Source organism: Sprattus sprattus (genome assembly GCF_963457725.1).
Source record: "Sprattus sprattus genome assembly, chromosome: 18".
NCBI classification, from domain to species: Eukaryota; Metazoa; Chordata; class Actinopteri; order Clupeiformes; family Clupeidae; genus Sprattus; species Sprattus sprattus.
Window position 1 is genome coordinate 20739055 of NC_137916.1, and position 24269 is coordinate 20763323.

Here is a 24269-nt window from a genome sequence, read left to right on the forward strand (position 1 = left end):
TTAGAGGTGCAGGAGACAGGAGAGCATGGGAATAAAGCTGCCGCTGTGACTGAGCCTCTCATGACAGTGGTCACAGAGGACAACCAAGACAAAACAGTAACGAGGTCTTCAATGAGGGCTACCAAGCTTACTTTGATCCTCATATTCAGGTAATAATAGTAATTAGAAAAAGAAGAGAATATAGTGGATCACAAACACTAAGCACATCTAAGGCGTGATGAGTTCAATGATCATTGTTTAGTGATAATCAAAAGAGCATATAACATAATACTACTAGTATGAGGCAAGTATCGAATTATTAGTTTAATTGTGTGAAGTGTAAAAACATTGCTTACGTTGTGCAGATGTAATGTCACAGATGACATAATACGGCATTTGATTGGAAGATTCATAACAAGGAACGTCATGTTTGACGTAATAAACATTCAAGTTTATGTCAGTGTGAGCCAATCAAGTGAAATGAGCATCTTACAACTATTAGAAGTGGTAACACAGGGGATAAGCCGGTTGTCAAATATGGTGGTTTCAGATAATGTAGTGGTCTGTTAACAGTCCAACTCTGGGCCTACTAACAGGCCAGCGGGGCAAATGAGAGCAGATGGGCAACTGCCATTGTTACAGAAATATCATAACAGTACAGCATTACTGGCCAAAGATGGATATGACATAGCAACACTGACTGATAATGGGCATAGGGTGAAATGCAAGAACGAATGAAATGTATTGTTGAACACACAAGCTTTTTTTAACCTGGAACAAAAACATTTTATTTTTGTTGAATGCTGAACAAAAGCAGATGATGATATACTCAACAATCAAAAAGTTGACTTCTTGAATCGACCTAATATATAGAATATATTTGTTTAGCTCTGATTGTGTGGTTGATTGATGATTTCCTTGGGAATACACAAATATAAAGTATCACTCATAAATATTTCATCTCATAAAAAAACAAAACAAGAAAAAAAGCATTCCCAGAGATCAGAAAAGAAGTCCTGCAGGAAGCTCCAGTCTGATCGAAGCACAGAGAGACTGTGTCCATAAGTAGTGCATTTTTTTGAGCCTTCACCCACGGGACAGCCCAGGGTGGTCCTACTTTTTCTGTCGATACTTTCGCATGTGTGATGCAATGGAAGAGGAGATCTCTGCGCTCTTCTTGTTCTGTCCAAAATACTCCACAAAGTCTCCATCAGGGCCAACCAAGTACATGATAATTGTGTGATCAACCTGTGAGTAGAAAGTCAAAACACAGCAGTTAGTTGTCAACTTCAATAGGCGTCAATTTATGCACAGTTGAATTAGCATGACGGTGTCATGTTAGAGCAGGCATTACTCATGTGATGTGTAAGCGCCTTGAGACAATTGTAATGTTTTGGCGCTATATAAATTGAATTGAATTGAATGTGATGATCATCCACTTACTATGTAATCATTATCTTCATCTTTTGGTCCCTGGCTGTAGTACACTCTATAGGCTCGAGAAACCTGTTCAACTTGTGCAGTCGTCCCTGTTAGACCAATCAGCTTTGGAGAAAATTCTAGAAATCAAAAAGAAAAACAAACAAACCAAAAAAAAAGAAAGAAATATGTTACTTCACAACTATGTGATGTTTTCCATGTGCTTAATAATAGAACAAAGTATGTACTAGCATTGTTCTTCAGAAGAAAAATTAAGTCATCATTATGATTGCACTATACAGTAATTGTAGAACAAAATATTTTAAACTGAAGTCAACAAAATTCAAAGAGATATCCAGGAGTGTACCTTTCACATACACCGACATAGCCTCTGAAGTATCTCTGTCAGGATCAATTGTGACGAGGAGTGGTGTCAGGTCAGGAAGAGACTTTATGCTGTCTGTGACAAAGTAATCACTCCATGATCCATTTCATAACTTGGTGATGTGTTAGTAATTTATAGTCCAAACCATGCCCAGACTTAGTCCATAATCCAATGGAAACAGACTCCCGATTTAAAATAAACACATCAAACACACTGTATAGGAGGTAACTTACCTATTTCATTCACAACTTCAATCATTTTCTCGATTTCATCTGGGCAAATGTCTGGGCAATGAGTGAAGCCGAAATAGAGGAGGACCCACTGGCCAAGAAAATCCTCACTCTTGCATGGCTTGTTGTTGTGATCAATCAGGGAAAATGGACCTCCAAGAGCTGGCTTCCCCATAGACCTTGTCCTTTCTCGCTCAATTGCTGCATGAGGAAATTCAGTTCAGGGGTCAGCATTTAGACCCTTGCCTGAGCCTTGCTTGTATGGACCAATCAATGTTCTGATTAAACATGCATGCTCTCTATGTCCATTTGTTGTTAGGTACGATGCATTTACACAAACTACTATGTACAGAAGCTGCTTACACTCTTCTTTTTCCTTCTTGAATAGTTTCATTACAGCAAGCAGAGTTCCACCAATAGCAAATGTTACTGCTAAGGATTTCCACGTCACTGGCTGTTAACAAATGAAACACAGGGATAACAGGGGGAAAAAAATGAATCCTGCCCATTTCCCAATTAGACTGTCTTATCCACAAGGTGCAGTGACAATTCCAAATGCTTGTATGTTGTATGTACAACTTACAACTAGTTCGTCAAAAGTAAGTTGGCTGAACAAGTAGAATGTATATATATATAATATAATTATAATTAAAATAAGTATAATCCCCCCATCACCATTTTACATATATATTTTTTTTTTTTTTTTTTTACATAGGACGATATATAATGAAGTGTTAAGACTATTTCTAACTACCATTCTAATATGCTTACACCAGTCTTCTTGTCACTAGACTTCTTGCCACCAGATGAGGGCGGTGGAGGCATCGAAGCGAATGTTCTTGTGTTTGGAGGCACACATCCTGACGTTCTGCACGTCAAAGGTGAAATCTACGAGAAGATGAGCAGGCCCAGCGCAAACATTATTAAATATCCAATACAATTAAAGAAGTCTGTCCAATGTAAATGAAGAACAAATGTTACCTTGTAGCCAGCTAGATAAATGGCAGAGCTAAATGACCTACCGGTTGGTGTGTTCTCAAGAGCGTGATACCTGTGGTACACGGTGGAAGAGTCCGTGGAGTTACATGACATGCGTACCGGTAAACCGTGTGTGTTTTGAAGCCTTTCAATTGGGTAACTGGAGAAAAAATCTGCGATAAACATGCTAAAGACCGGCTACTAACTGCCACTACGAGCCTCATTGCGGTGATGAGCAGTTGCACGACCACAGTTAATGCGGAAGTGAAGCTGTTTTACACAACGTGAATCCTCCTGTAGAGGTTGCATACAAACTTCTGATCTGAGGTCGACAATCCCTGCTATAGCCGTAATGTTTTCTGTGGGAAACTCCTACCTTTCAAAACATAGAGACTGATTCCAGACCAGCCCTTGGTCTCGAAAAGAAGTGTCGTGTACGCTACCAGGAAATGACGTACAGTGGGAAAATTAAGGGTAAGGGAGGTTTTTAAATTGTGAAACTGGGGATTTTTTTTTTTTTGGAATAGATTATATTTTATTTATTTTTGAATAATTAAAACGTGAAAGTGTAAGAAACATTGCAATTATAAGTTTCGTGTTTTAACTTAAACGGGTTGAATTTTTAAGTTTCTATATATTCAACTAACGTTGTTCTTTTTTAAGCCCGTTGTTATCACTCCAACGATATTGTTGTATAACTAAATAATTAAGAAAATAAACATTAGGCATAAAACGGCCTCTTTCTCACCTTCCGCATCCAGAATGATACCACAATCCTATGCGTGCATCCAGGCTAGAGGTCTCTGCTAGAGAGTAATCAGATGAACGGCTCACCACTGTCAACTGGCTTGAGGCTGTTGATGTAGACGGACTTATTAGTGTATCGGCTAATGTCATGTTTTTACATACAATTAAGTATGTAAGTAATGTGTTATTAGATATTTCCGTGAGCTACCCACGCAGCTAACTTGAATTGTCTCATTCAGCCATTTATATGCTAGCAAGCTAGCTAACATCACTCCAACAGCAGGTTAGCTATCTAGCCAACATTACTGTTATTCGTGTATCTAGCCGGCTACATAGACACCCAGGTGGTCTGTGAAATTCCCATGCCCTGTGAAATATGAACGTCCCAAAAAGCGGATATCGTGTTTTCTCTGCAAACTCCTCAGCAGCATGCACGGAGTTGGCCAAGCAGATCACTGAGTAAGTTATATATGAAATCAGAATTTTTGTTCCACATTTATTAACGTAGCAACTGACCAGTTGAACTCCTAACGGTACTGCTTTGCTGGTTAGCTGACAGACATGTCATAGCTTGCATTAGCCTGCTTGCTTTTCACTGGCAGGTGTTTCAATATGGACTGTAAGGATTTTTGGTTACTTACAATGTTATTTTTTCGTGTCTTAGAGCTGCTTACCTTTGATTTTATTCTTTACGGACATTTGCAGTAGTGTTAACGTTCCTTGGCTATCTGTTAGCTAAAATATTTGAACTTGACGGCATTAGTGTCTGATGTAAAGGAGAAATGGGACCTTTTAATTTATGTTATTTTGTAAAATTTAAAGGAATAAGTGTCAGTGTGCAGTAACTGATTATGGTTTTCTAACAGACGGCTCGGAGTTGAGTTGGGGAAATCTGTTGTTTACCAAGAATCAAACAGAGGTGGGTTCTGAACCGTCAATAAAGCTTTCTCGTGTCCAACCCAGCACTGGACTATAACGAAACATGTCCCTTCCCTGACAGAGACCCGCGTGGATGTTAAGGAGTCTGTGCGAGGACAAACCATCTTCATCATTCAGACCATTCCCAGGTAGGAGTCTTGATTACCCCAGCTGGTTGTTTTTCATTGCAGTCCCCACATGAACCAGACCTTTTAAGTTGATATATCATAAAGTTATTTTTAGGACTCCTCTTGCCCCTCCTTTTGACATCTGTTGACCGCTTTTTGCTGCCCTCTAAGGCAGACTTGCAGTGTGAGAAATGTGGCATGTGTTTGGTAGTTTTCCGCTATACACTTCACTTAATTGCTATCCTATCCTAATTTACATCTTTTTTAACCCATCAGAGATGTCAACACAGCCATAATGGAGCTCCTGGTCATGGCGTACGCCCTCAAGACCTCCTGTGCAAAGAACATCATCGGTGTCATCCCATACTTCCCCTACAGCAAGCAATGCAAGATGAGGAAGAGGGGTTCTATTGTGTGCAAGCTGTTGGCATCCATGCTCGCCAAAGCAGGTGACTGTCTTGTCTCATTCATCGTCGTGGGGACAGCGCTCACGCTCTCTTTCATGACCTGTAGTTAGACTCACAGTTCAATTACACAGCATTATTTTTCGGAAAGCTGTCAGCAGTAAGTGGTGACTGTTTTTCAACACAGGTTTAACTCATATCATCACCATGGATCTCCACCAAAAAGAGATCCAGGGCTTCTTCAGCTTCCCCGTAGACAACTTGCGTGCCTCACCCTTCCTGCTGCAGTACATCCAGGAGGAGGTAATATTCTTAAGAACTCTAAATTATACACAATTGAGAAATAGTCTGAAGAACTATAAATTATACACAAATGGTGGATATTGAATGACTTGCATCACATTCAATGACCTGCAGATGGCGCCAACGTTTTCTTTCACAGTCGACCTTAACCAGAACTTTTTATTTTTCCTTGGCAGATTCCAGATTACAGAAATGCAATCATTGTTGCAAAATCGCCATCGGCAGCCAAAAGGTAACCTGGGACAGCACTGTTTGTACAGCCTAGAGCCCAGTTCACACATTTAAGTCCTGTGTGTTATGTTTTGATTTAGTTTCCCCAGCAGTGTGAACTATGTTAGTGTTGAAGTATGTTTGTAGTAGGTACTGTGCATGTGTTACATGGTGGGCCGGGTGTCCATGTAACCTGTCCGCACTCTCTGCGTTGAACACAGGGCGCAGTCGTACGCCGAGAGGCTCCGCCTCGGCCTGGCCGTCATACACGGGGAGGCCCAGTGTGCCGAGTCGGACATGGCGGACGGACGGCACTCGCCACCCTGTGTCCGCAACACTTCAGGACATCCCGGGCTCGAGCTGCCATGTAAGACCACAGGCAGCCCTTTCCCTCCCTTCCCACCTCTCTCTCTCTTTCTCTACACACTACACCCTCTCTTTCCCTTTATCATTTTTCAGGCCATTGTCGGCTCTCTGTATCTGTTTTCTGAGCTTTCCCACCATGGTAGCAGATGGTAAGCTCATATTTTTCCCCCCCAAATGTCTTTATTGATTGGGGAAGCTCATATTAATTCTCTCCTCAGTCTTCCGATGCTCAGTATGTATTTTCTTTATTGAACCAAAGGGATAATGATTTTGTGAAAACAAAAAGGTTGTCTTTCTTGGAGAAACCCACCTGTGCGAGTCCCTGACCATGTTATGTGGTCAGCTGCTGTACTGAGACCAGTTTTGCCTCTACCCCTATCTCCTTCTTGCTCTTTCTCTCTCTTTCCTCCCTCCCCCAGTTACTGTCCTGCCATCCTGTATTATTTCTGCTTCTGCCACAGACTCGTCCCTAAATGAAGGCAAGCTGTTCAGATGGGTTTTTTTCTCTCTCGCAGTACTAACTGAAAGGAACTTACTTCTTATCCTAACACACTTTCATTTTACAACACAATACCTTGCCTACCGTAGTACGTCTGAGTTTGGTTTGGCAAGTTCTATATTGACCCTTCAATAGAAAAGTAGAAATGTGTGAACAGCATTTCAGGTTGATTTTTGAATGGTTTGATCTTGAGTGGCACATGCTTGTGACTGACACGGTGATAATACTGAACAGGCATTAGGCTGTCAACAAACCTTTTACACATGTGTGTGTTTTTAATAGGTTTTTTTTGTTTGTTTTTTTGTGTGATGAAGGACTTGGACAATCCCTATTGGACACATAAAAAAACAACTCTAACTGACATTGTGTATTACAAACCAAGCATGCACTTAACTCGAACAGGTTTTCCAAGTCTTGCCATTGCTCTCTGTTGTATCCAGTCTGCATTGCATTTGTGTGTTTTAACGTAGTGTTTTATTTGTTGGTAATAGGCAAACAGCAAGCTCCGTTCCCCGGCATAGAGCTCCCAAGTACGAACATTAAATACCTTCGGCGCTGATCACAACGGTGACCACCTCACAGTGGTTCCTCAGTGCGTGCATGCCTCGAATTAGGGCTGTCAACAACTGTTCCCCAGTCTTCTGAAGTACTTCCTGTCTGCTCCAAAAGTGGACATCAGATAGCAGTAGCTAACGAGTAGTTATTCCAGATGCTGTTCGATAGTTTAGGGAAGTCATATGTGATCTGTCATAGTACTTTTATTTTATCGGTATCGGAAAGAAAAAAAATGGCTTGGTGCAGACAGTGGAGACTGTGACTTCAGACTGCTGTGAAACTGTATTGAAAGCCCTTCCTAAAGTGCTTCAGTTTTGACATCCATACAATCGTCATCTATTGAGAAATGGAATCATCACATTTCAATATACACTTCTTTTTGTTTATTTTCTCTTTTGTTTTCCAATCCTCGCTCGTCTCGCTGATCAATACATCATGCTCTTTCTTGCCTGTCCTTTGTTTGAGACCTGTGTAGTGTCGTAAAGTAGCTGGTCATAACCAAGGCAACAGTGTGGTCTTGGAAACACATGACTTAAAATAAAATCAGTTGTATCGCCATAGCTGAGATGTCACAGTGTCATTGTGTTCCATGTAGCTGCAGATTTTCTGAATTTGCCATTAATTTATACATAACCACATAAGCCTTTTTTCTTTTTGTCATTTTTATCTTTTTCGACATTTTCTTTTCCCCATTTCTTGCGAGCAGCCTCTAAACCTAATATAACATCAGGCAATACAGCCCTTCACAGCTGCTTCCTGTGGCCTGGGGCCTAGCCTAGATGTGCATTTTACCCTCTTTAAAAAAATAATACTGGTGCTGAGCTCTCAGGGTTCTCTTGACAAGACTCGGCTGTTGCATGGCGACAGCTTTCTGCGAATTGCACATTCCAAAAGGAATAGGTAGCGATATTATGGACCTCCAGGTGTCTGAAAAAAAAAAAAAAAGCAGTTTTTTTTTTTTTTTTTACTGAAAGGCATGTGTTTTAGGCATGTGATTTTTACCTCACCCTCCTTTTCCTCTGAATCTCCCTGTGCATATAAGCTGTTCCAATCAGCCTCCGGATCTCCAGGCTGGATTGATTGGTGTCTGCTGCTGCTGCTGATGCTGAGCGGGATGATTGTGTCCTTTTAACTGCCGGAGGACAAAACCTGCTGTCCCCACAAAGCACCGAATCACAACATCAGTGATATTTTTCTCCTCCTCCCCCTTTTCTCTCTGCCTTTTGTTGGTGGTCTTGTTGGTTCAAAGACAAAATTGGATTTTCTTTTTATGTGGGTTTGTAAAACTTTTGAATCTAGTCTGTACAGCCCCCTGGGCCGAACAGACGCAAGTGTGATGCAAGCATTAAACTTGTCCTCTCCTCTGATTGGGTGTGGTGGGCAGAAGGCAGTCATTTTGAGTTTTGCATGGCATGAGCTGCAATGATTTCGCCCCTTTAAGTAATATCTTGTAGGGTAGGGTAAAATGGGAAACATTTCAAGCCTCACAAAAGGGCGAGGAAAGCGTACCACACTTCACAGCAAAGCCACATCCTGTCCCCATGCAGGGCAAGTTTTTCTAGACTTTTCCACAAGCCCCAAAGTTTTGTCATGCACAGGCCTTTGGTGTTCTTGGTATTTTCATTATCTCTCTCTTTTCAAAAGGCATACATTTGATCCCATCTTACCCAGCCTACACTGAGATGATTGTGCTTATAAAATCCTCTCTGCGAGCCCTGGGGTTGACAATTTTGTGCTTTCTTTGTCACAGTAATGATGGCCAAGGAGAAGCCGCCCATCACTGTGGTGGGAGACGTGGGAGGACGTATTGCCATTATAATCGTAAGACACCCCCCTACCCCCCTACCCCCCCCCCCCCCCCCTTCTCCCTAGTATATTTTAACGTTATCGCTATCTCCTGAAAACCAAGGTGACTAGGGATTCCTTATCGATTCTCTTATCAATTCATTTTCAGGTCATTAGGCAAGGGAAAAAAAGGAGTGCAAACTGGTTTATTAACATTCTCTTTTATTTAATATTTTCTAAATCGATGATGCACAGCATATACATACATACATACTGTATAAATTTACATATTTTAAGTAACCGAAAACAAACCCAAGAATAGGTTGACAAACTTGCAATAGTTTTGACTATAATTCCAAACATAAGTAACAGAATGTATGACTGATATGGTAATGGGTTTCATACAATTTTTTTTAATAAAACATCTTCAAAAATCTTGATCCAGATGGGGGAGCCTGGAAAATAATCTATCAAATGTGTCTTATTTGTAGCAGTTAAGGGGTCCTTGACATACAAGAATTTAAGAACCGCTGTGCTAAATATTATTTGAACATGGCAACTACAGGGCTGTTTTTTTAAAAGTGTATTCACCTTAAACTAAAAATATAACTGACATAAACAAATAGTGAAAGCTAGTAAATACAATGAAACATTGCACTAAAACAGTAGACAGGGTCTGGAGAAGTTTACCTTCGATATGAACAGATGAAGCGCTAAGGTTAGCCGCGCTGCTGTTGCTTGGTTGAGAATCATTAACGTTATCGTCACTCCGTAGCGCATAAAAAACGTGACATTCCTGCAAAGTTATTGCATGCAGTGTGGACACATTTTGCCAGACCAGTGTGCAGTAAGGCAGAGGAGATGGTGGGGACAGAACAGCATGTTTTCAGGCGGTGATGTACCTTCATTTCCCCAGGATGATATCATTGACGACGTAGAGGACTTCATAGCGGCCGCAGACATCCTGAAGGAGCGAGGCGCCTATAAGATCTACATCATGGCCACTCATGGCCTCCTGTCCGCTGATGCGCCCCGGCTCATTGAGGAGTCCGCCATCGACGAGGCGAGTCTCACAATCAATCCAACAATCAATGACCACTGGCCCTTGAGGAAATTGAGCTTTGAGGATCTCTGCTTTGCAGTGGATGAATGCACTGAGTGCCAAAGTCCAGCTGGATCCATGAGTAATCCTGCGTGATATTGCAGTCATTATAGTAATTCAGTTACATGCCTTAGCTGACCTGTTGCTAACATTTTTACTGTAAATGTCCTGGGATTCATTCTTCCTTTTTATTGTACTTACTTGTCTGCTCTCCTTCCTTTTTGATATTAACGATATTTCACTTACTGTAGCATAATATTTATATAATAATGACTCTTAAGAAAGAATCAGTTTGGCTGACCGTATTTGCTAGCTCTTTGTTCATGTGTTAGCCTTTCAGCCTGCTTTCTAATGATTTGTGCTTTGTGGTGGTGTCCCAGGTGGTGGTGACCAACACCGTCCCCCACGAGGTGCAGAAGCTCCAGTGTCCGAAGATCAAGACGGTGGACGTGAGCATGATCCTAGCTGAGGCCATCCGCCGCATCCACAACGGCGAGTCCATGGCCTACCTGTTCCGCAACATCACAGTGGACGACTAGAGCGTGAGGGATGGAGGGAGGGAGGGAAGGGGTGATGGAGGGGGCGGTCTAACCTCCCACACCCTAACCTGACTCCACCAGGTGCAGAAGTGCCAAGTGCCCCCCTCCTAGCAAACACACTTCATACCCATCATACCCACACACTTCTATGCATTTACATGGGACAAATGGGGAGTGCCGTGCAGCCACCACGCAAGAATGCAAACTCCCAAGAATGTGTAAAGATCTATTTAGTAGAGCTAAATGCAGGTGACCTGAGATAAAAGGGTCTTAAAAGAAGATAAACAAAAAACAAAGGGTATAGAACGTCTGATATAGTCCACGATCTCATTAATTTAAACTTTTTTTCTTTTGAGTAGAAGCCATGCAATAAACCTCAGCTTTACTAGAACCTCAGTTTTAGAACATGTGACTGAAACCTATGCCAATTGCACGCACTGACACACACACACACACACACACACACACACACACACACACACACACAGTTTGTGGGCTGTGATTTAAACACTGTAAGCTAACAAAAATCCTCTATTCTTACTGACATGTGAGCATTTATGGTGGCTTAGTGATTCAGCTCTTACTTTTTTTCCTACTAACACATAGCTTTGACTCTAACCAACATCTACTGCTGGAGGCCAGGGCAGCACTGTGACTGTATTTCTGTGACATATATAAAAGATTGCCTGCTGTACTGTGTTCGTTTTGTCAAAGCAAGCCTCTGTCTCAATGTAACATCCCAGACCATAGTGCAGTAGCCTTAATGAAACGGGCATGCAGTACAGGACCTTTTTTTGTGTGTAAAAGGGAATGCAAACAGTATGTCTTACCAATAAGGGGCGCCGTAACTATCTTGGACTGCACAGGTTAAGGGGATTTATTCAGTGTATTCAATTTAATGTTATTACAGTGACTGGTCACAGAGCTAACCAGGCAAAAAACAGGCGATGTAGTGCTCTGAACCGTGTGCATGTTACTCTGTGGCACGTGAGTGCTCCAATAAGCAGGTGGCATGGCACAGCTACACCTATACTTAGCTCCGCTTGCTGAATCACCCATACAAACTTTCACGTGACTTGGCAGGGATGGCGTGTCTTGTGTGGTGGACCACATGAGTTGTTTTTTTCTAATTGCTTATAGTAAAACCACACACTTTTTTTCTTTTCTCCTCCTCTATGCCACCCTGACTTGTAGACACGAGTCATCAAGGCCATTTCCCGGTACGTGCTGTGTGCCCCTCAACTGCATAGCGGATACATGTGGCCAGGTTTGGCCTTTTGGAGCGATGCAAAGAGGCATGGTGTTGGACTTGCACTTTTGCCTCATTCTTGTGTTTATGACATACTGTAGGCGTTGAGTTTTAAGAGCCTTATGCTCAGGGAGATGTACTACGCAGAAAGAAAAATCACTCAAACAAACAAAATGTTACAGAAAGTTCTGATTCGCTTGTCTCTGAGCTTGTGCCTCTTTGTGTTTTTTGCCGTTTGCTGTATTGTCTCTCCATGTTCCTGTTGTCCTGTGCGTAGCCTGTTGCCAATTTTAATTGGTTGCCTTCCCTGGTGAACTGTGTTTGTTCTGACATGGTGTGTTGTGGTCTGCGTCAGTCTTTCTGACAGACAGAGGCAGGTGGCAGGCACAGGTCACCTCTCCGCAGATGTGTCTCAGTGTCTGACAGCAGTTTCTCTGCCATCTGCTTCTTTTCTGAGTTTCAAAACTCTACTTCTCTGTGGTTAGTGCATAAATAAACCCTTTCTGTGTCCCACACACTCACACATACACACACACACACACCTGGATTGATGTTACTTAACTTGCGAGGCAGTCATATTTTTGTAAATAAATGCAACTTGGCTTGATTTTTCAAATTCCTGTGTCTTTATTGTTGGCTTGCTGGTTTACTCAGGGGAACAACAAGCTCAGCTCCAGCAGGAATACAAAAGCTTAAACATTCATGAAATGACCACAAATAGTGTTTTGGGGTACAGCTCGCCTTAGTAGTACAACGGACTCATTGAAAGAAACTCAGTATTACTGCAGGTTACCAACACTATTGCTTTTCATCCATTTTGCCCTGTGAATTTGTCAGAGAAGTTTTATTGCAGTGGCATTAGGGACTGTCGCTGCTTTTTACTGCTGTAGATGACGCCTAGGACCCTTGACTTGTTCCAAACTCCTCAGGTTCCTGAACCTCCTCTGAGGAGCTTTGACCAAGTTCAGGGGCAAAGACTTTTTCTTTAATCTGTGATGGTCCCTACTCGCTTAACTAATTGTGTCCAGTGATCAGCTCCCTCACAGAAGAACTCAGAAGCCTGTGTCTGTGCACGTGTTGCTAATTGACGTGTTCTTTCCACTTAGCAGCGTAATAATGAGCGACTCGCTCAGGATAAGATCTAAACGTACAGTAGGCAGGGCGCTGTGCTGCTGATAAACCCCCAGAGACGCTAGCGAGTGAATACTCACGTTTATGCCATTGTCAGAGTTGACGTGCCGGGGCGAATTGAGTCGGTCGGTTGGTTGGTGTCGAGCTGCCATGAAGTGGGCAGCAATGGGTCCAGACATCTGTGTTCTTTTAAGGCTCAAAGAGGAACCAGCAGACTCCTGCTCCAAGTTCACTTCCCCTTTGAGCTCAGGGTAACAATGCACCTTGTCTTTGCACAGGGCCAGAAAGGGGAAATGCAGTGTGTGTGTGTGTGATAGATATGATGGCAGAGTGTTTGATAACCTCCTCATACACACATCTACACCAAAGATAGTGTCTGGTCAATCTTTAAATCAAAGAGGTAGTATATATTTACCACTCCTGGCACTCCAGGTTGGGTAGCAATAAGCTCTCTGTCTTTTATGTTGCCATAGAAACGATATTGATGATTGACACATCCAGAAATTTCATTTGACATATGAAGCTTATGCGACTGGAACCTGTGTGGGGGTGTGTGTGAAATTCAGATTGATTTGCAAAATGCATTGTCTTATGAAACCTGTGGTCTTTTGCAGTGAAATGGTTATAATTGACAGTCATTTTGAGCACGCTACAGTAATTGACACTCAGTTGGAACGCAAAAATGTAACATCAATTGCCATTCAGTCATGTGGTCGGTGTATGTGGTTTTGTGATGTTTAGTTCCAGCTTTTGGTGGCCAAGGACTCCAGCTGCAATTACCACTAGAGGGAGATAAGAAGTAAGTTGAGCTGAATTATCAACTGCCAATCTCTGTTCGCATGTTGGTATATAAAGAATCTTTTTTTGCACAGTCGAGAAACGTTCAGAACTTTCAAGTCTGTATTTTCCCTTATTAGTGACATGATATGTTGTTTTTGTCACTGTTTCATGAGTTGCATGAACTTATTAATTTAATTAATTAACTTTCTAATTTATAGTGGGTTATAACTACTGTATAGAAAATACAGCATATCAATTTCAAAGACTAGATCTCAACATCAAAACATTTAAAGCATTCTAAAGATTCTATACCATTTATACCTTTATACACATGAAATGTACAGTAATTATCCTGTTTTCTGTGTCCACACATACACACAACCTGCGTATCTTGTTCTGGTTCTCTAGAGAATGTGACCTTGAGTCCAAAAATATAACTTAATCTGGAAAGCCACTCCTCAGACATTTGATACCTTTGTACTGTCACTACGGTTAATGTGCTGTGCTGTTCCTGAGAAAGCCGTCTTTCAGTATGAACTCTGGTTCAACAGGATTCTCTCTTCTCTAAAGAATTACCTTTATAAATGTGAAGAGAATCAATTATATAATGGTCATGTTTACCATTATAGGAATTCAAACAAACATCGAAACATCTGATACCATGTCATAGTGATGGATTCCCCCCACCTGATGATGTGATTTTTTTTTTTGTATTATTTCCCATGTATGTGAAGAATTCATTGTGAAACAGACACGTTATTCACCTGTCATGCAAACATCAACGACACTCGTCTTGTACATGTTTTATTGTCAACATTTCTTTCCAGTCATCAAACCTGAAAAATACATGTAGCAATCACTGGTTTTCACAGTGTTTTACAAAAAGCATAGATGAAATTACCACATGTCCAAGCCATCAACTGCAATTAACAATATACTGCTGAAAAGGCAGTGGTTTGATACGGTGCCTGACAAGTGCATTAGAATACAATAAACTCTTTTCTCAAAGCATATATAATAAAAAACGCTTTTTTAACTTCATTGTAATTCACTTTATAGTTTGACTCAAGTACAGTTTTTAGCTGTTGTAATACAAGTGAAAAGCATCCAAATGTTGCCAATGCAGAAACATCTTGTTTAAATCAGCTTGATATTGATCAGACATTTAAGAATAGTAAGCTTTCTTTTCCCTTCCAAACACACCACACACACAACATTGAACAGATTTGGGTACCCTTAGTCTGGCACATGTGTGAGTGTCCTTTTCCCCCTTTCCCGTACACAATACGACAGCACTTTAACATTTTTCACATTTCCCTCACACCACAATGGTATTTTTAAAAATATCACATTTCCTTAAATCACGAGCGTGATAGTCAATATCCATCCTGCTTCCTCATGCCTGTCTGGCAGTCTGTGTATGGCTCTTTCCTGCTCTTGGACAAGTTGTTCAGGCTTGCAACAGAGCTGCAAAAGGCCTGAGCTTAAAAAATCAGTGTTTTCAACCTTTGCAGATTTTCCACACAGTGTACCTGCTTCATCAACACACCATGTTGGCACATGTGTGTGAGTGACAGTGTGCAGCCTGTCTTTGAACACATTCTCACACGTAAACCCACACACACTCCCAAGAGTTCTACCCTTCAGGCAGTTGTGTGCTTGTGAAGTTAGGAGATGGTACAGCTGTTGGCCTTGTTCATGGGCGGCCGGGTGCCGTTGTCGTTGGGGAAGGTCTCGCGGCGGCGCCTGAGCGCAGGGCTCAGGCGGCTGGGCAGATGGGTCTGCCGGAGCAGCTCACGGAACACCTCCGGCACATTCTTGTTCTCCTTGGCCGAGGCCTCCAGGAAGTTGCTGTTCCAGTCCAGCTCCACCATGGACAGCACCTCCTGGCCAGACACCTTGCGCTCGTCTTCCCGGTCCGACTTGTTGCCCACCACCACGATGGGCGTGCACTTGTCCTGCTTGACCTCCAGTATCTCTTCGCGCAGACGCTTGACCGTCTCCAGCGAGTCGGGGTCGTCCACAGCATAGACCAGCGCGAAGGCGTCGCCAGTCTGGATGCTGAGCTTGCGCATGGCCGGGAAGGGATAGCTGCCACTGGTATCCAGGATGTGGACGGTGACCTTCGTGCCATCCACCTCGTACTCCTTGCTGTGCAGCTCCTCCACCGTGCGCCGGTGCTTGGCCTCGAAGGAGTCCAGCAGGAAGCGGCGGATCAGAGCGGTCTTCCCCACGCCGGCTGCGCCCAGGAACACCAGACGCACCTCCATCTTATCCTTCACGTCCAGCGACATGGTCCTCTCACCTCTCTCTCGCTCTCTTTCTCTCTCTCTCTCTCTCTTCCTATCTGCTTCTGATTCTCTGTTGTTCTTGCACTCACTGATGCTGGTTTCTTGGTTTCTTGCTCTTGGTTTCTTTGTCTTTTTGGTTTAAAAAAAGAAAATAAGGACTTAAAGCTTGTTGAAAAACCTATTGAAGAGTTTGACTAACGTTGAGAAGAGGAGTAGTACAACAAATCTTCACTGCTGGAATATAAATGGAATATAAATGGCAGTAGAACCGACTGTGTAAGCCGTAGTAAGACCGAATCAATGGCTGTCAAATACAGATGTGTCTCTGCCTGTGCCCGGGTGCAGTATTTATGGATATTTTCAATCATCCTGCCTCAACCCCCTCTCCTGTTGCCGGCCAATCAGTCTGTGGCAGCAGGATTTATTGTGTTCTCAGCAGCCAACCACAGGGAGGTATGCAGATGAGAGACAGAGTGGGATGGACAAAAAAGGAGGCTGTGCTGGAGAATTCACCTCAAAGCAATTCGCACCACAAGAGTCTGCACTTGTAGGGACAGCGAGATGGTCTTGAAGGGCTTGATAACCATGTAAGGGTTTTTTATGGTGTGAATAATTCTAGAAGATTAAGCAATAGACATGCACTTATTTTTAGTCTCTTTGCCTAGGTTCTGCTGAATTTAGACTTGATTGCTCTTAATTAGCCAACTACGGGCTCGTTTTTATCTGAAGAATTTGCGAGAAAAGATTGTTGTAAATAATGATCATCTTTTCATGTATTTATCTGTCCTATCTATCTCCATCACAGCATGTTCAAGGCATATGTTTGTCATTCAGAATATTATTCCCTTTTGTCACCGTGGAAACAAGGTGAAGGTCTTGAGGTCTTTCATGAATCTGTGAATTCCAGAGGATTTATGGAGGCACTGCAAAATTCTCAGCTGGAGCCGTCACTAGATTAAAAGTTGTTTCTTTTGATTGGAGACAGTAAAAGATTGACCTTTGGATATCAACATATCCCTTTTTGTATTCTAGGCACTTGTCTATTTTGCAAGGGTAATGAAAAGGCCTTGATGCCAGTCTGTGCTCGTGCCTCTGTCTTGGTTGTTCTGTGTGTGAACACATGTGTGGGATATAGAGGGTGAAATATGCCCATTGCTCAGTGATCCTTCATCCACCATCCTGACCTCCCCTGAAATGGCCAACATGAATTCAACCTGAGGTCAACACAATTATGTTGCTCACACATGGAGAAAACAATCCTATGCTTCTCACAGAAATGTATGTATGTATGTACAGTATGTATGTATGTATGTATGTATGTATGTATGTATGTATGTATGTATGTATGTATGTATGTATGTATGTATGTATGTATGTATGTATGTATGTATGTATGTATGTATGTATGTATGTATGTATGTATGTATGTATGTATGTATAAATGATGTACAAATGGATATTTTCCCTCAGCCTCTCCTAATTGACCTGTTGATTAAAGAGGTCTTTGGTGTGGGCCAGTGGAATTGAGTTGACTGTTATCAGTGCTAAGTTCAGTCAGGCAGCTGGATCAGTCTCTGTGTGGCTGACTGGATGGGAGATGGGGGGGATGGGGATGGAGGTTATCTACTGGTACTGGAGGTGGGCAACCTGGTAAAACTGATCTCATCTACCAGCCTATTAACTTCCAGTGGAATTCAATCACCTCTTTCTCGCTATCTCTCTCTTTGTCATACGCACGCACGCACGCACGCACACGCACACGCACACACACACAGAGATCCTGTTTGCCTGCCTGCTTCTCTCATGCTCTCTCTCTCTCTCTTATTCATTTGCACACATTCACTATTACAGTGGGGGATGGGGGATTAAATCATATAAAATGGCCCCCATCAGCCGTTTTCTACCACATATTGAATCTCTTTTGAAACCTTTTCAACCCTTTTTGGTCAGTTTAATCTTGCATGACCTTTTTCTTTGCCTTCCTTGTCCTCTTTCTCCCCTCCTCTTCTTTTTCTTTCACTCTCACTTTTTCTCTTCCTTCTTCCTCTTCTCTCTCTCTCTCTCTCTCTCTCTCTCTCTCTCCCTCTCTTTACCTTCCTCTATCGGCCGCTCCTCTCTCCCGCAGTGAAAAGGTGTTTCCCAGGCTCTTACACTGAGTGGACTTAGCCTGTGTGCCCCCTCTTCAGCAGTCTCACTCTCCTTAGCTGTCCTGAGTGTCTCTTGTGCTTTTAATCCCCCATCTGTGGGCCTTTAAGAGGTACCGTCTCTGGCCTCTCCGGAGCCCTCATTGCAGCGCCTCCTCCACCTCCACCCACATGCAGCCTCTCTTGACCAGGAGAGCCGAGGGTAACCAGTCCACCTGCACCCTCAGCTCCCTGGGCACCGGCTTTCAAGTGTCTGCTGAGTTTAAGTTACTCAGACTCCCTCCTACTCTCTCTCTAGCACTCTGTCTCTCTACCACTCTGTCTCTATTTCTCCCTGTTCCTCCTCATCTCGCTTCTCTTTGCTCTTTTTTCTTTCCTATTTGCCCCCTTCTCCTCTGTCTTTCTCTCCATCTCCCACTTTGTCACGCTCTGTCTGTCTCACTCTCTTGTGCTTCTCCTCTCTCTCTCTCTCAGTTTCTCTCTCACTCTCTCCCTCTCTGTCTGTCTGTCTGTCTGTTTTTCTCCCGCTTGCGTTGTCCAGTGATTGTCACAGGTTGCCATGATAACCAAACCCATTTGTGTCACAGGCGCATCTGGATATTGGCCAAGGCAGGTTTTTTTTTATCTCAGCAGTGTGCAATGTCCCAATCGCAATTTCCATGAGAGTGATTGCTCTCAGCATTTCGTGTCATTTTGTGCATCTCGTTTGTTACGTACCGCAATTACAGATAAGTGTGGTTGTTAGCTGCCTTTTCTCCTGTCTAGAACATTCAGCGGTATTTGATCTACGGCACTTAGCCATCTGTCTGAAAACGCCACACTCGGCCAACTCCTGGCCTTCTGAAGCACGGGTTGCAGGTGCTACAGCAGACAGTAGGCCCAGTAGCTAGCTGTGCACCTTTTAGCCACGCGCCAACGTTAACACATCTCGACCCAGTGTCCAAGAGCGCACACTCATTTATGCCAGAGAGGAACTCGCAGAAGATATCCCAAAGTAGTTGTGAGGTGGTTTCACAATATTACGGGTCCGTTTTTTTGTGTTAGTTTTTAAGCCCCTGGGGTGCTGGCAGTTATGAATGTAGGTCATTGAGGGTACATGGATGAAAACCTGCATTGAAAGATGGCCGACACTCCCCAGCCCTTTGAAAAGATCAAAGGCACTCACAGCAGACGACATATTTCCCCCTATGTGAAGTAGAACTCTGTAATAAATTGACTACACTCTCCACTCAGCAGTCAAAAACTCCTGTCTGCGGTGGCTGGGGTTCTCATCAAAGTGTCTACCACCATCATTTTGCTTCTATTGTTCAGGGGCCTGGAGGATAGGAAAGCTGTGAGCTGTCTGTCTGTGGCCTCGTGCTCCATGGCCTCTGTCTCTGCATCTTTCCATCCTTCACAAAGGCAATCCACTGCATTTCCCAAGGCTTTGTCTGGCAGCCACCATCACGACCTACCGTCTCTTTTAACAATGGTTGTAGCACAATAAACCTTTTAGGGAAATGTAGCCTAGGCCATCACAAGGAGGACACTTTGAACACAAACTCATGTGCTTTCAATGGCACTCTTCAGCACAGCACAGCACAGCACAGCACAGCACAGCACAGCACAGCACAACACAGCACAACACAACACAACACAGCAGGTGGTAGGAAGGACTCACTGTTCTGTCGGTGGTGTGGTTTAATGAACAATAGGTGTAATGCAAGGATGTTCTTTTCACCCAGAGATTTATCTGTGTGTGTGTGTCTTACACCACATGTTGTTCACCTGAGAGTGACGGTAGATTGAGAGACGTTTGTGTGCTGGCTTGGAGGGTTGGTAGGTGTGTGACTGGATGTACTGGCTGGAGGATAATTAGAAAATGTGTTGTGTAAGTTCAGGATTCAGTTTACCCAGGCAGGCATCGCAGTTGCTTCCTGTAAATGCTGGATTTCTGTGTCACTGATAGGAGCTGTATCTGTGGGCGGTTACTGGTCTTCTCGGCAGTGGTAATAAGGCCTCTGTAAATAGAGACGGAAGATACAGTCTGGGAGCTGAGCTCACGGCGGCTCTGGATGTAGGTTTTGAGTCCAGGCGGTCTGGACACACACACACACACACACACACACAGAGACTGAAACTGGCAGAGATAAGGCTCATTGAACGAGCTTTCTGACAACTATTATCACTGACACACACACATGCAGTCACTGAATCCTTCTCTCTCTCTCTCTCTCTCTCTCTCTCTCTCTCTCTCTGTCTCTCTCTCTCTCATCTCTCTCTCTCTCTCTCTGTCCCTCACTCATTTACACACATACACATGTACACACAGTAACCGACTCTCTCTCACACACACAGAGACAGTGATTACTGATAAGTAGAGGACCAGTCCTTACCCTGGCTCAGACAAGTGCAGAGGTTAATGAGTATAATAACCACAGCCGTTATGCAATTCACCTCCACTGAGAGACCATCACGGCCATCTGCTGTGGAGAGTAAGGGCTTTATGGCAGCTATAGAATCCACTTATACAACAGGTATTGACCCAATCACAAAACAAAGACAAGGCAAACATGGCTGCCTCTACCAAGGCCTAATCCGTGGGTCTGGGCTTTTCCCAGGGCCTGCTGGGTCACTGTGGTTGAGGCTAGATGAGGTGCTGGTGCCGACCCAGAACTACAGGACCGATATGACAGTATTCCATATGGTAATTTCATGTATGTGTTGGATAACGGCCGACGAGCTGTCCAGTTCTACAAAGATAATGGACGCTGCGGGGCAAAGAACACCACAACGCGAAGCATTATCTTCATGATGATATGATCCTAGAGTGAAACAAACTGATATGCCCTAACAATCCAAGGCTTGAGAAGCCACTTTTGTCTCGTTAGGGTCACAAACAATAATTCTTCTCGAAACAGAAAAGTACTATTATGATTTCACAACCTCCTCATTCCAGTTGTATATTTGATTAATTAGTTATTGTATGAGAGCCAGGGTCAAGTGATATATCAGAATTCGTGTAACATTTATGAAAAAGTTTGTGTTACAGTTGGGCCACACTTAAAAATGTATTTAAATGATGGTGAAAGCTTCAATAGCAAGACCCAAAGTAAGTATCACAAGTGGAGCTCTGAAAGGCTCTAAATTGCAGGCTGAGAATTCTTGGATTGTATAACACTGATGGTCTTCTAGTTACAATTACTCTGCAGTAATTAGCTGTGGGTCAGTTGTTTACAGATTATGTCTCTAAAAACATTCCAGGGTTGCGTTATTCCACTGTTTACTTTTCTCACACCCTGCTAATGTTCTTATCTCTACCCTCTGTCTCTGGCTATCTCCCTGTGCTTTTTCACACAAGTAAGGGCAGGACAATTGAATTAAGGGTACTAAATGTGGTATCGCATTATAAGATGATTTCTTTGTCATGTTTGGGTTCATTTGAATGGTCTCAGTCTGAGTTGTACAGCGGTCTCAGTCCTGCAGCTGAATAGATTAGGTTTAACGTGGATCATAGAACATGGGAATTCTGGTCTCTGTCGGCTGCAGGTAACCCGGTCCTCTATGTGTGATCCCTATCATTGTGAACACCGCATTCCATGTGATTGATTATTATACCAGATGTAGGACTGAAGAAACTGAGTATTTAAGTGAAAGATAGTGACAAGCATTTTGAGTATTCTGTAGCCAGAGACTCACACACTTCCATACTCTCTAAATGTTTGAGGTTTCATATGTTTTCTCTTAGGTATTTGTTATTTTAGATTATTCACTTGAGAGTAGTTTGAATGTGCAACTTAATAAGTAACTTACTAATTACTCTGTAACTGTGGTTCCCTAACACAAGACTAGAACTAGTTTAAAACCAAAAGACAGTGATGTAAGTCTACCTGGTACTTGGCTTATCACCTGGGTTGGCCACACTGCAGCAGAACTGTTCCACTATATTATACAACAGTGGATTGCCGTCCAGCCTGTGCACTTAGTTCCTAAATTCAGATTTACCAGGTTTTCCAAGATAGTGTCCTTTAATAAAACATCACGTCTCAGCAAAGTGCAGAAAGACAAACACGCAGAAACCTTCGCCCACTCCCAGTTCATCGTTGGTCTGGAAAGTGGTTCCTTACAGCTCCATAAGCATTGACCTGGTTGGAGTCTTTGGAAGGCAAGGTGAGTTGTGAATGATAATTGCGATGTGAAACACTTGACGGGCAACACGATATCAACTTTTCCTCCAGGAAGAAATAACTGATTGAATGATTTATTATTTTCATTCTCAAATTAGTGGGATGGAATTTTTTTCAATAACAAATCGGATTTGTCCTGTATTTGATTTTAAAGAACTGTTGTTAGTAGTATATCTCTTTAAGCAAGGTGGACTCTGCTTACTATATGTTCTTACTACAGCCTAAGATGGGTGAAAGAGGGTATATTCTCCCCACTAACCCATGCCTGTACCTTTTCGCATTTGTACCCTAGAGCCCGTAGGTGAAAGCTTTTTGTAAAGAAAACAACATTACCACTGCTTCCTCCCGTGGCGTGTCGTTAGTACATTGACAAAGCTCGCTCTCCATTGTGCACAGCTGACTCTGCCATGAGTCCCAGTGGGAACAGCTTTACTGAAAGTCTTTAATGGCTCTACCAATCCGGGTGATCATGATCCCCCCCCCCCCCCCCCCCACACCCCAAATCACACACACCAGGGTTACCATGACAACACCAAGGGCTTCCATCTGCGAATAGGAGGGTTCTTTGGCCTTTGCTCCTGCCTCACTGGCCTCAATCCATTGCTTACTTGCTGTACAGTGGGACACTGTGTTCCTTTTTTTAGCTCTGTTTGCTGTCAAGGCGGAGAAGGCTATCAGCTCCCCTGCATTCGAGCTATCACTCGTGGATGAGAAAATGGCTTTTAGACGCTGTTTTTAGTGCTGTTTGATGGCTAACCTTTGTGCAGGCCAGTGGCAGTGCCCCCCCCCCCCCCCCCCCAGGGCACACATGCCATGGGGCTTTCCAATTTGAGAGCAAAACATTAAATGTGTACGCATTCTCATCTTTTTTCAGCATTTAGTGTTGACTGCATCATGCATGTGCAAACGAAAACTCTGTCAAAATGAAATTCTTATTCATTATGGTCTAGAGATAGTCCACTGGATTTTCATTTGGGTTGTGAATGTCAATCAAAAAGATGTCGGAAGGAATTGGCTCAGTTGTTCGCTCTTTTAAAAACTGATCTTCAGAGATTTATACTGGCTCTCTGCAGCTAGATAATAAATCAGTCTCATTAAACGTGACATTTTTTTTAATAAGGGCTTATAGGACTTTCAGTTCAGGTTTCCAGGACATTATTCACAAAATGGGAGCCAGCAATGTCATCTCTGCTGACCTTTTTGACCTGAGACATATTCTTGTGGCTGTATGTCAGCTGAGTGCTTACTAGCTGTCATCGGCTTAACCAGTCCTTATATCTTACCCATTTTCTACTTGGTCAACCTCTTATTAAGAGAGGGTTGTAATGCCCTGTGAAATTGGAGCTGAGATACTGTTTGGCTGAGACAGGTTGGGAAAATGGAACACAACAATGTGCCATTATTGTCTGGAGCCTCTAAGAAAATTAGCCCAGTTTCATATTATGTTAATAAGATTAGCTTCAATACTGTCTCTGACATTTGGGTCATTCCACGCCAAACGGGACAATGGCTCCCACTCGATCGTCTCAGATTTGGCTGAAAAAAATCAAGGTTGTTCAAACACTTCTTAATAGGTATGGTCCAAAATATTAGCTCTCTACTCCCAATAGTTTTGTCACAAAACGATGTTTTAGGGGGGAGGCTGTACTTTAGATGCTTTTTTTGTTTGTTTTTTTACAGTTTTAGCAGCGTTTCTGAAGAGCCATTTTTAAATTGCTATTACTTGAAGTATTTAAGCTAACTCCTTCAAACGTTCTAGGCTTAAAATCTGATACCATTACTTGATGATAATGGACTCCCAAGGGTGTGTCTTGGGTAGGCTATATCTTAGTATTCGGGGTGCTTGAATTTGTGCGAAAACCCATTTTTTTGTGCCATTTTTGGCATGCTATAGCAAAAAAAATAGTTATGTGTTCTTAACATATCAAAAGTTTGTGATGGCGTTCTGCCTCGTTTTCTCA

The 24269-nt window shown here is 42.9% G+C and overlaps 3 protein-coding genes across 4 annotated transcripts; 1 reads left to right on the top strand and 2 right to left on the bottom strand.

The window, feature by feature from the left end:
• Positions 1-386: 386 nt before the first annotated feature.
• Positions 387-3254, bottom strand: sco1 (synthesis of cytochrome C oxidase 1). The gene is made up of 7 exons (XM_080856524.1): positions 3036-3254; positions 2785-2901; positions 2377-2467; positions 2017-2214; positions 1766-1858; positions 1423-1538; positions 387-1227 (listed from the first exon to the last, which is right to left on the bottom strand). Exons 1-7 carry the CDS (start codon positions 3213-3215, stop codon positions 1093-1095), a joined length of 930 nt encoding a protein of 309 aa, XP_080712650.1. The 5' UTR covers positions 3216-3254; the 3' UTR covers positions 387-1092.
• A 531-nt stretch (positions 3255-3785) lies between these two features.
• Positions 3786-12403, top strand: LOC308379788 (phosphoribosyl pyrophosphate synthase-associated protein 1). Of its 2 annotated transcripts, none has more exons than XM_080857049.1 (11): positions 3786-4197; positions 4605-4657; positions 4739-4805; positions 5061-5233; positions 5376-5491; positions 5668-5723; positions 5923-6068; positions 6487-6546; positions 8872-8942; positions 9823-9969; positions 10389-12403. In XM_080857049.1, exons 1-11 carry the CDS (start codon positions 4115-4117, stop codon positions 10545-10547), a joined length of 1131 nt encoding a protein of 376 aa, XP_080713175.1. In that variant the 5' UTR covers positions 3786-4114; the 3' UTR covers positions 10548-12403. The 2 variants fall into 2 exon arrangements, with proteins under 2 accessions (XP_080713175.1, XP_080713176.1); XM_080857050.1 differs by having other exon boundaries at positions 6529-6546.
• Positions 12404-15374: 2971 nt separating this feature from the next.
• On the bottom strand, positions 15375-16001 carry LOC308378841 (dexamethasone-induced Ras-related protein 1-like; the record flags this gene model as incomplete). The annotated part of the gene is made up of 1 exon (XM_080855844.1): positions 15375-16001. One exon carries the CDS (start codon positions 15999-16001, stop codon positions 15375-15377), a length of 627 nt encoding a protein of 208 aa, XP_080711970.1.
• Positions 16002-24269: the final 8268 nt, after the last annotated feature.

Coding starts and splice junctions, on each gene's coding strand:
- sco1 (XM_080856524.1), bottom strand. CDS start 3,215: ATGAGGCTCGTAGTGGCAGTTAGTAGCCGGTCTTTAGCATGTTTATCG. Junction 2,215..2,376: donor CAAGAAGGAAAAAGAAGAGT/GTAAGCAGCTTC, acceptor TTCCTCATGCAG/CAATTGAGCGAGAAAGGACA. Junction 1,859..2,016: donor TGAAGTTGTGAATGAAATAG/GTAAGTTACCTC, acceptor ACTTTGTCACAG/ACAGCATAAAGTCTCTTCCT.
- LOC308379788 (XM_080857049.1), top strand. CDS start 4,115: ATGAACGTCCCAAAAAGCGGATATCGTGTTTTCTCTGCAAACTCCTCA. Junction 5,724..5,922: donor TCGCCATCGGCAGCCAAAAG/GTAACCTGGGAC, acceptor CGTTGAACACAG/GGCGCAGTCGTACGCCGAGA. Junction 8,943..9,822: donor GACGTATTGCCATTATAATC/GTAAGACACCCC, acceptor TCATTTCCCCAG/GATGATATCATTGACGACGT.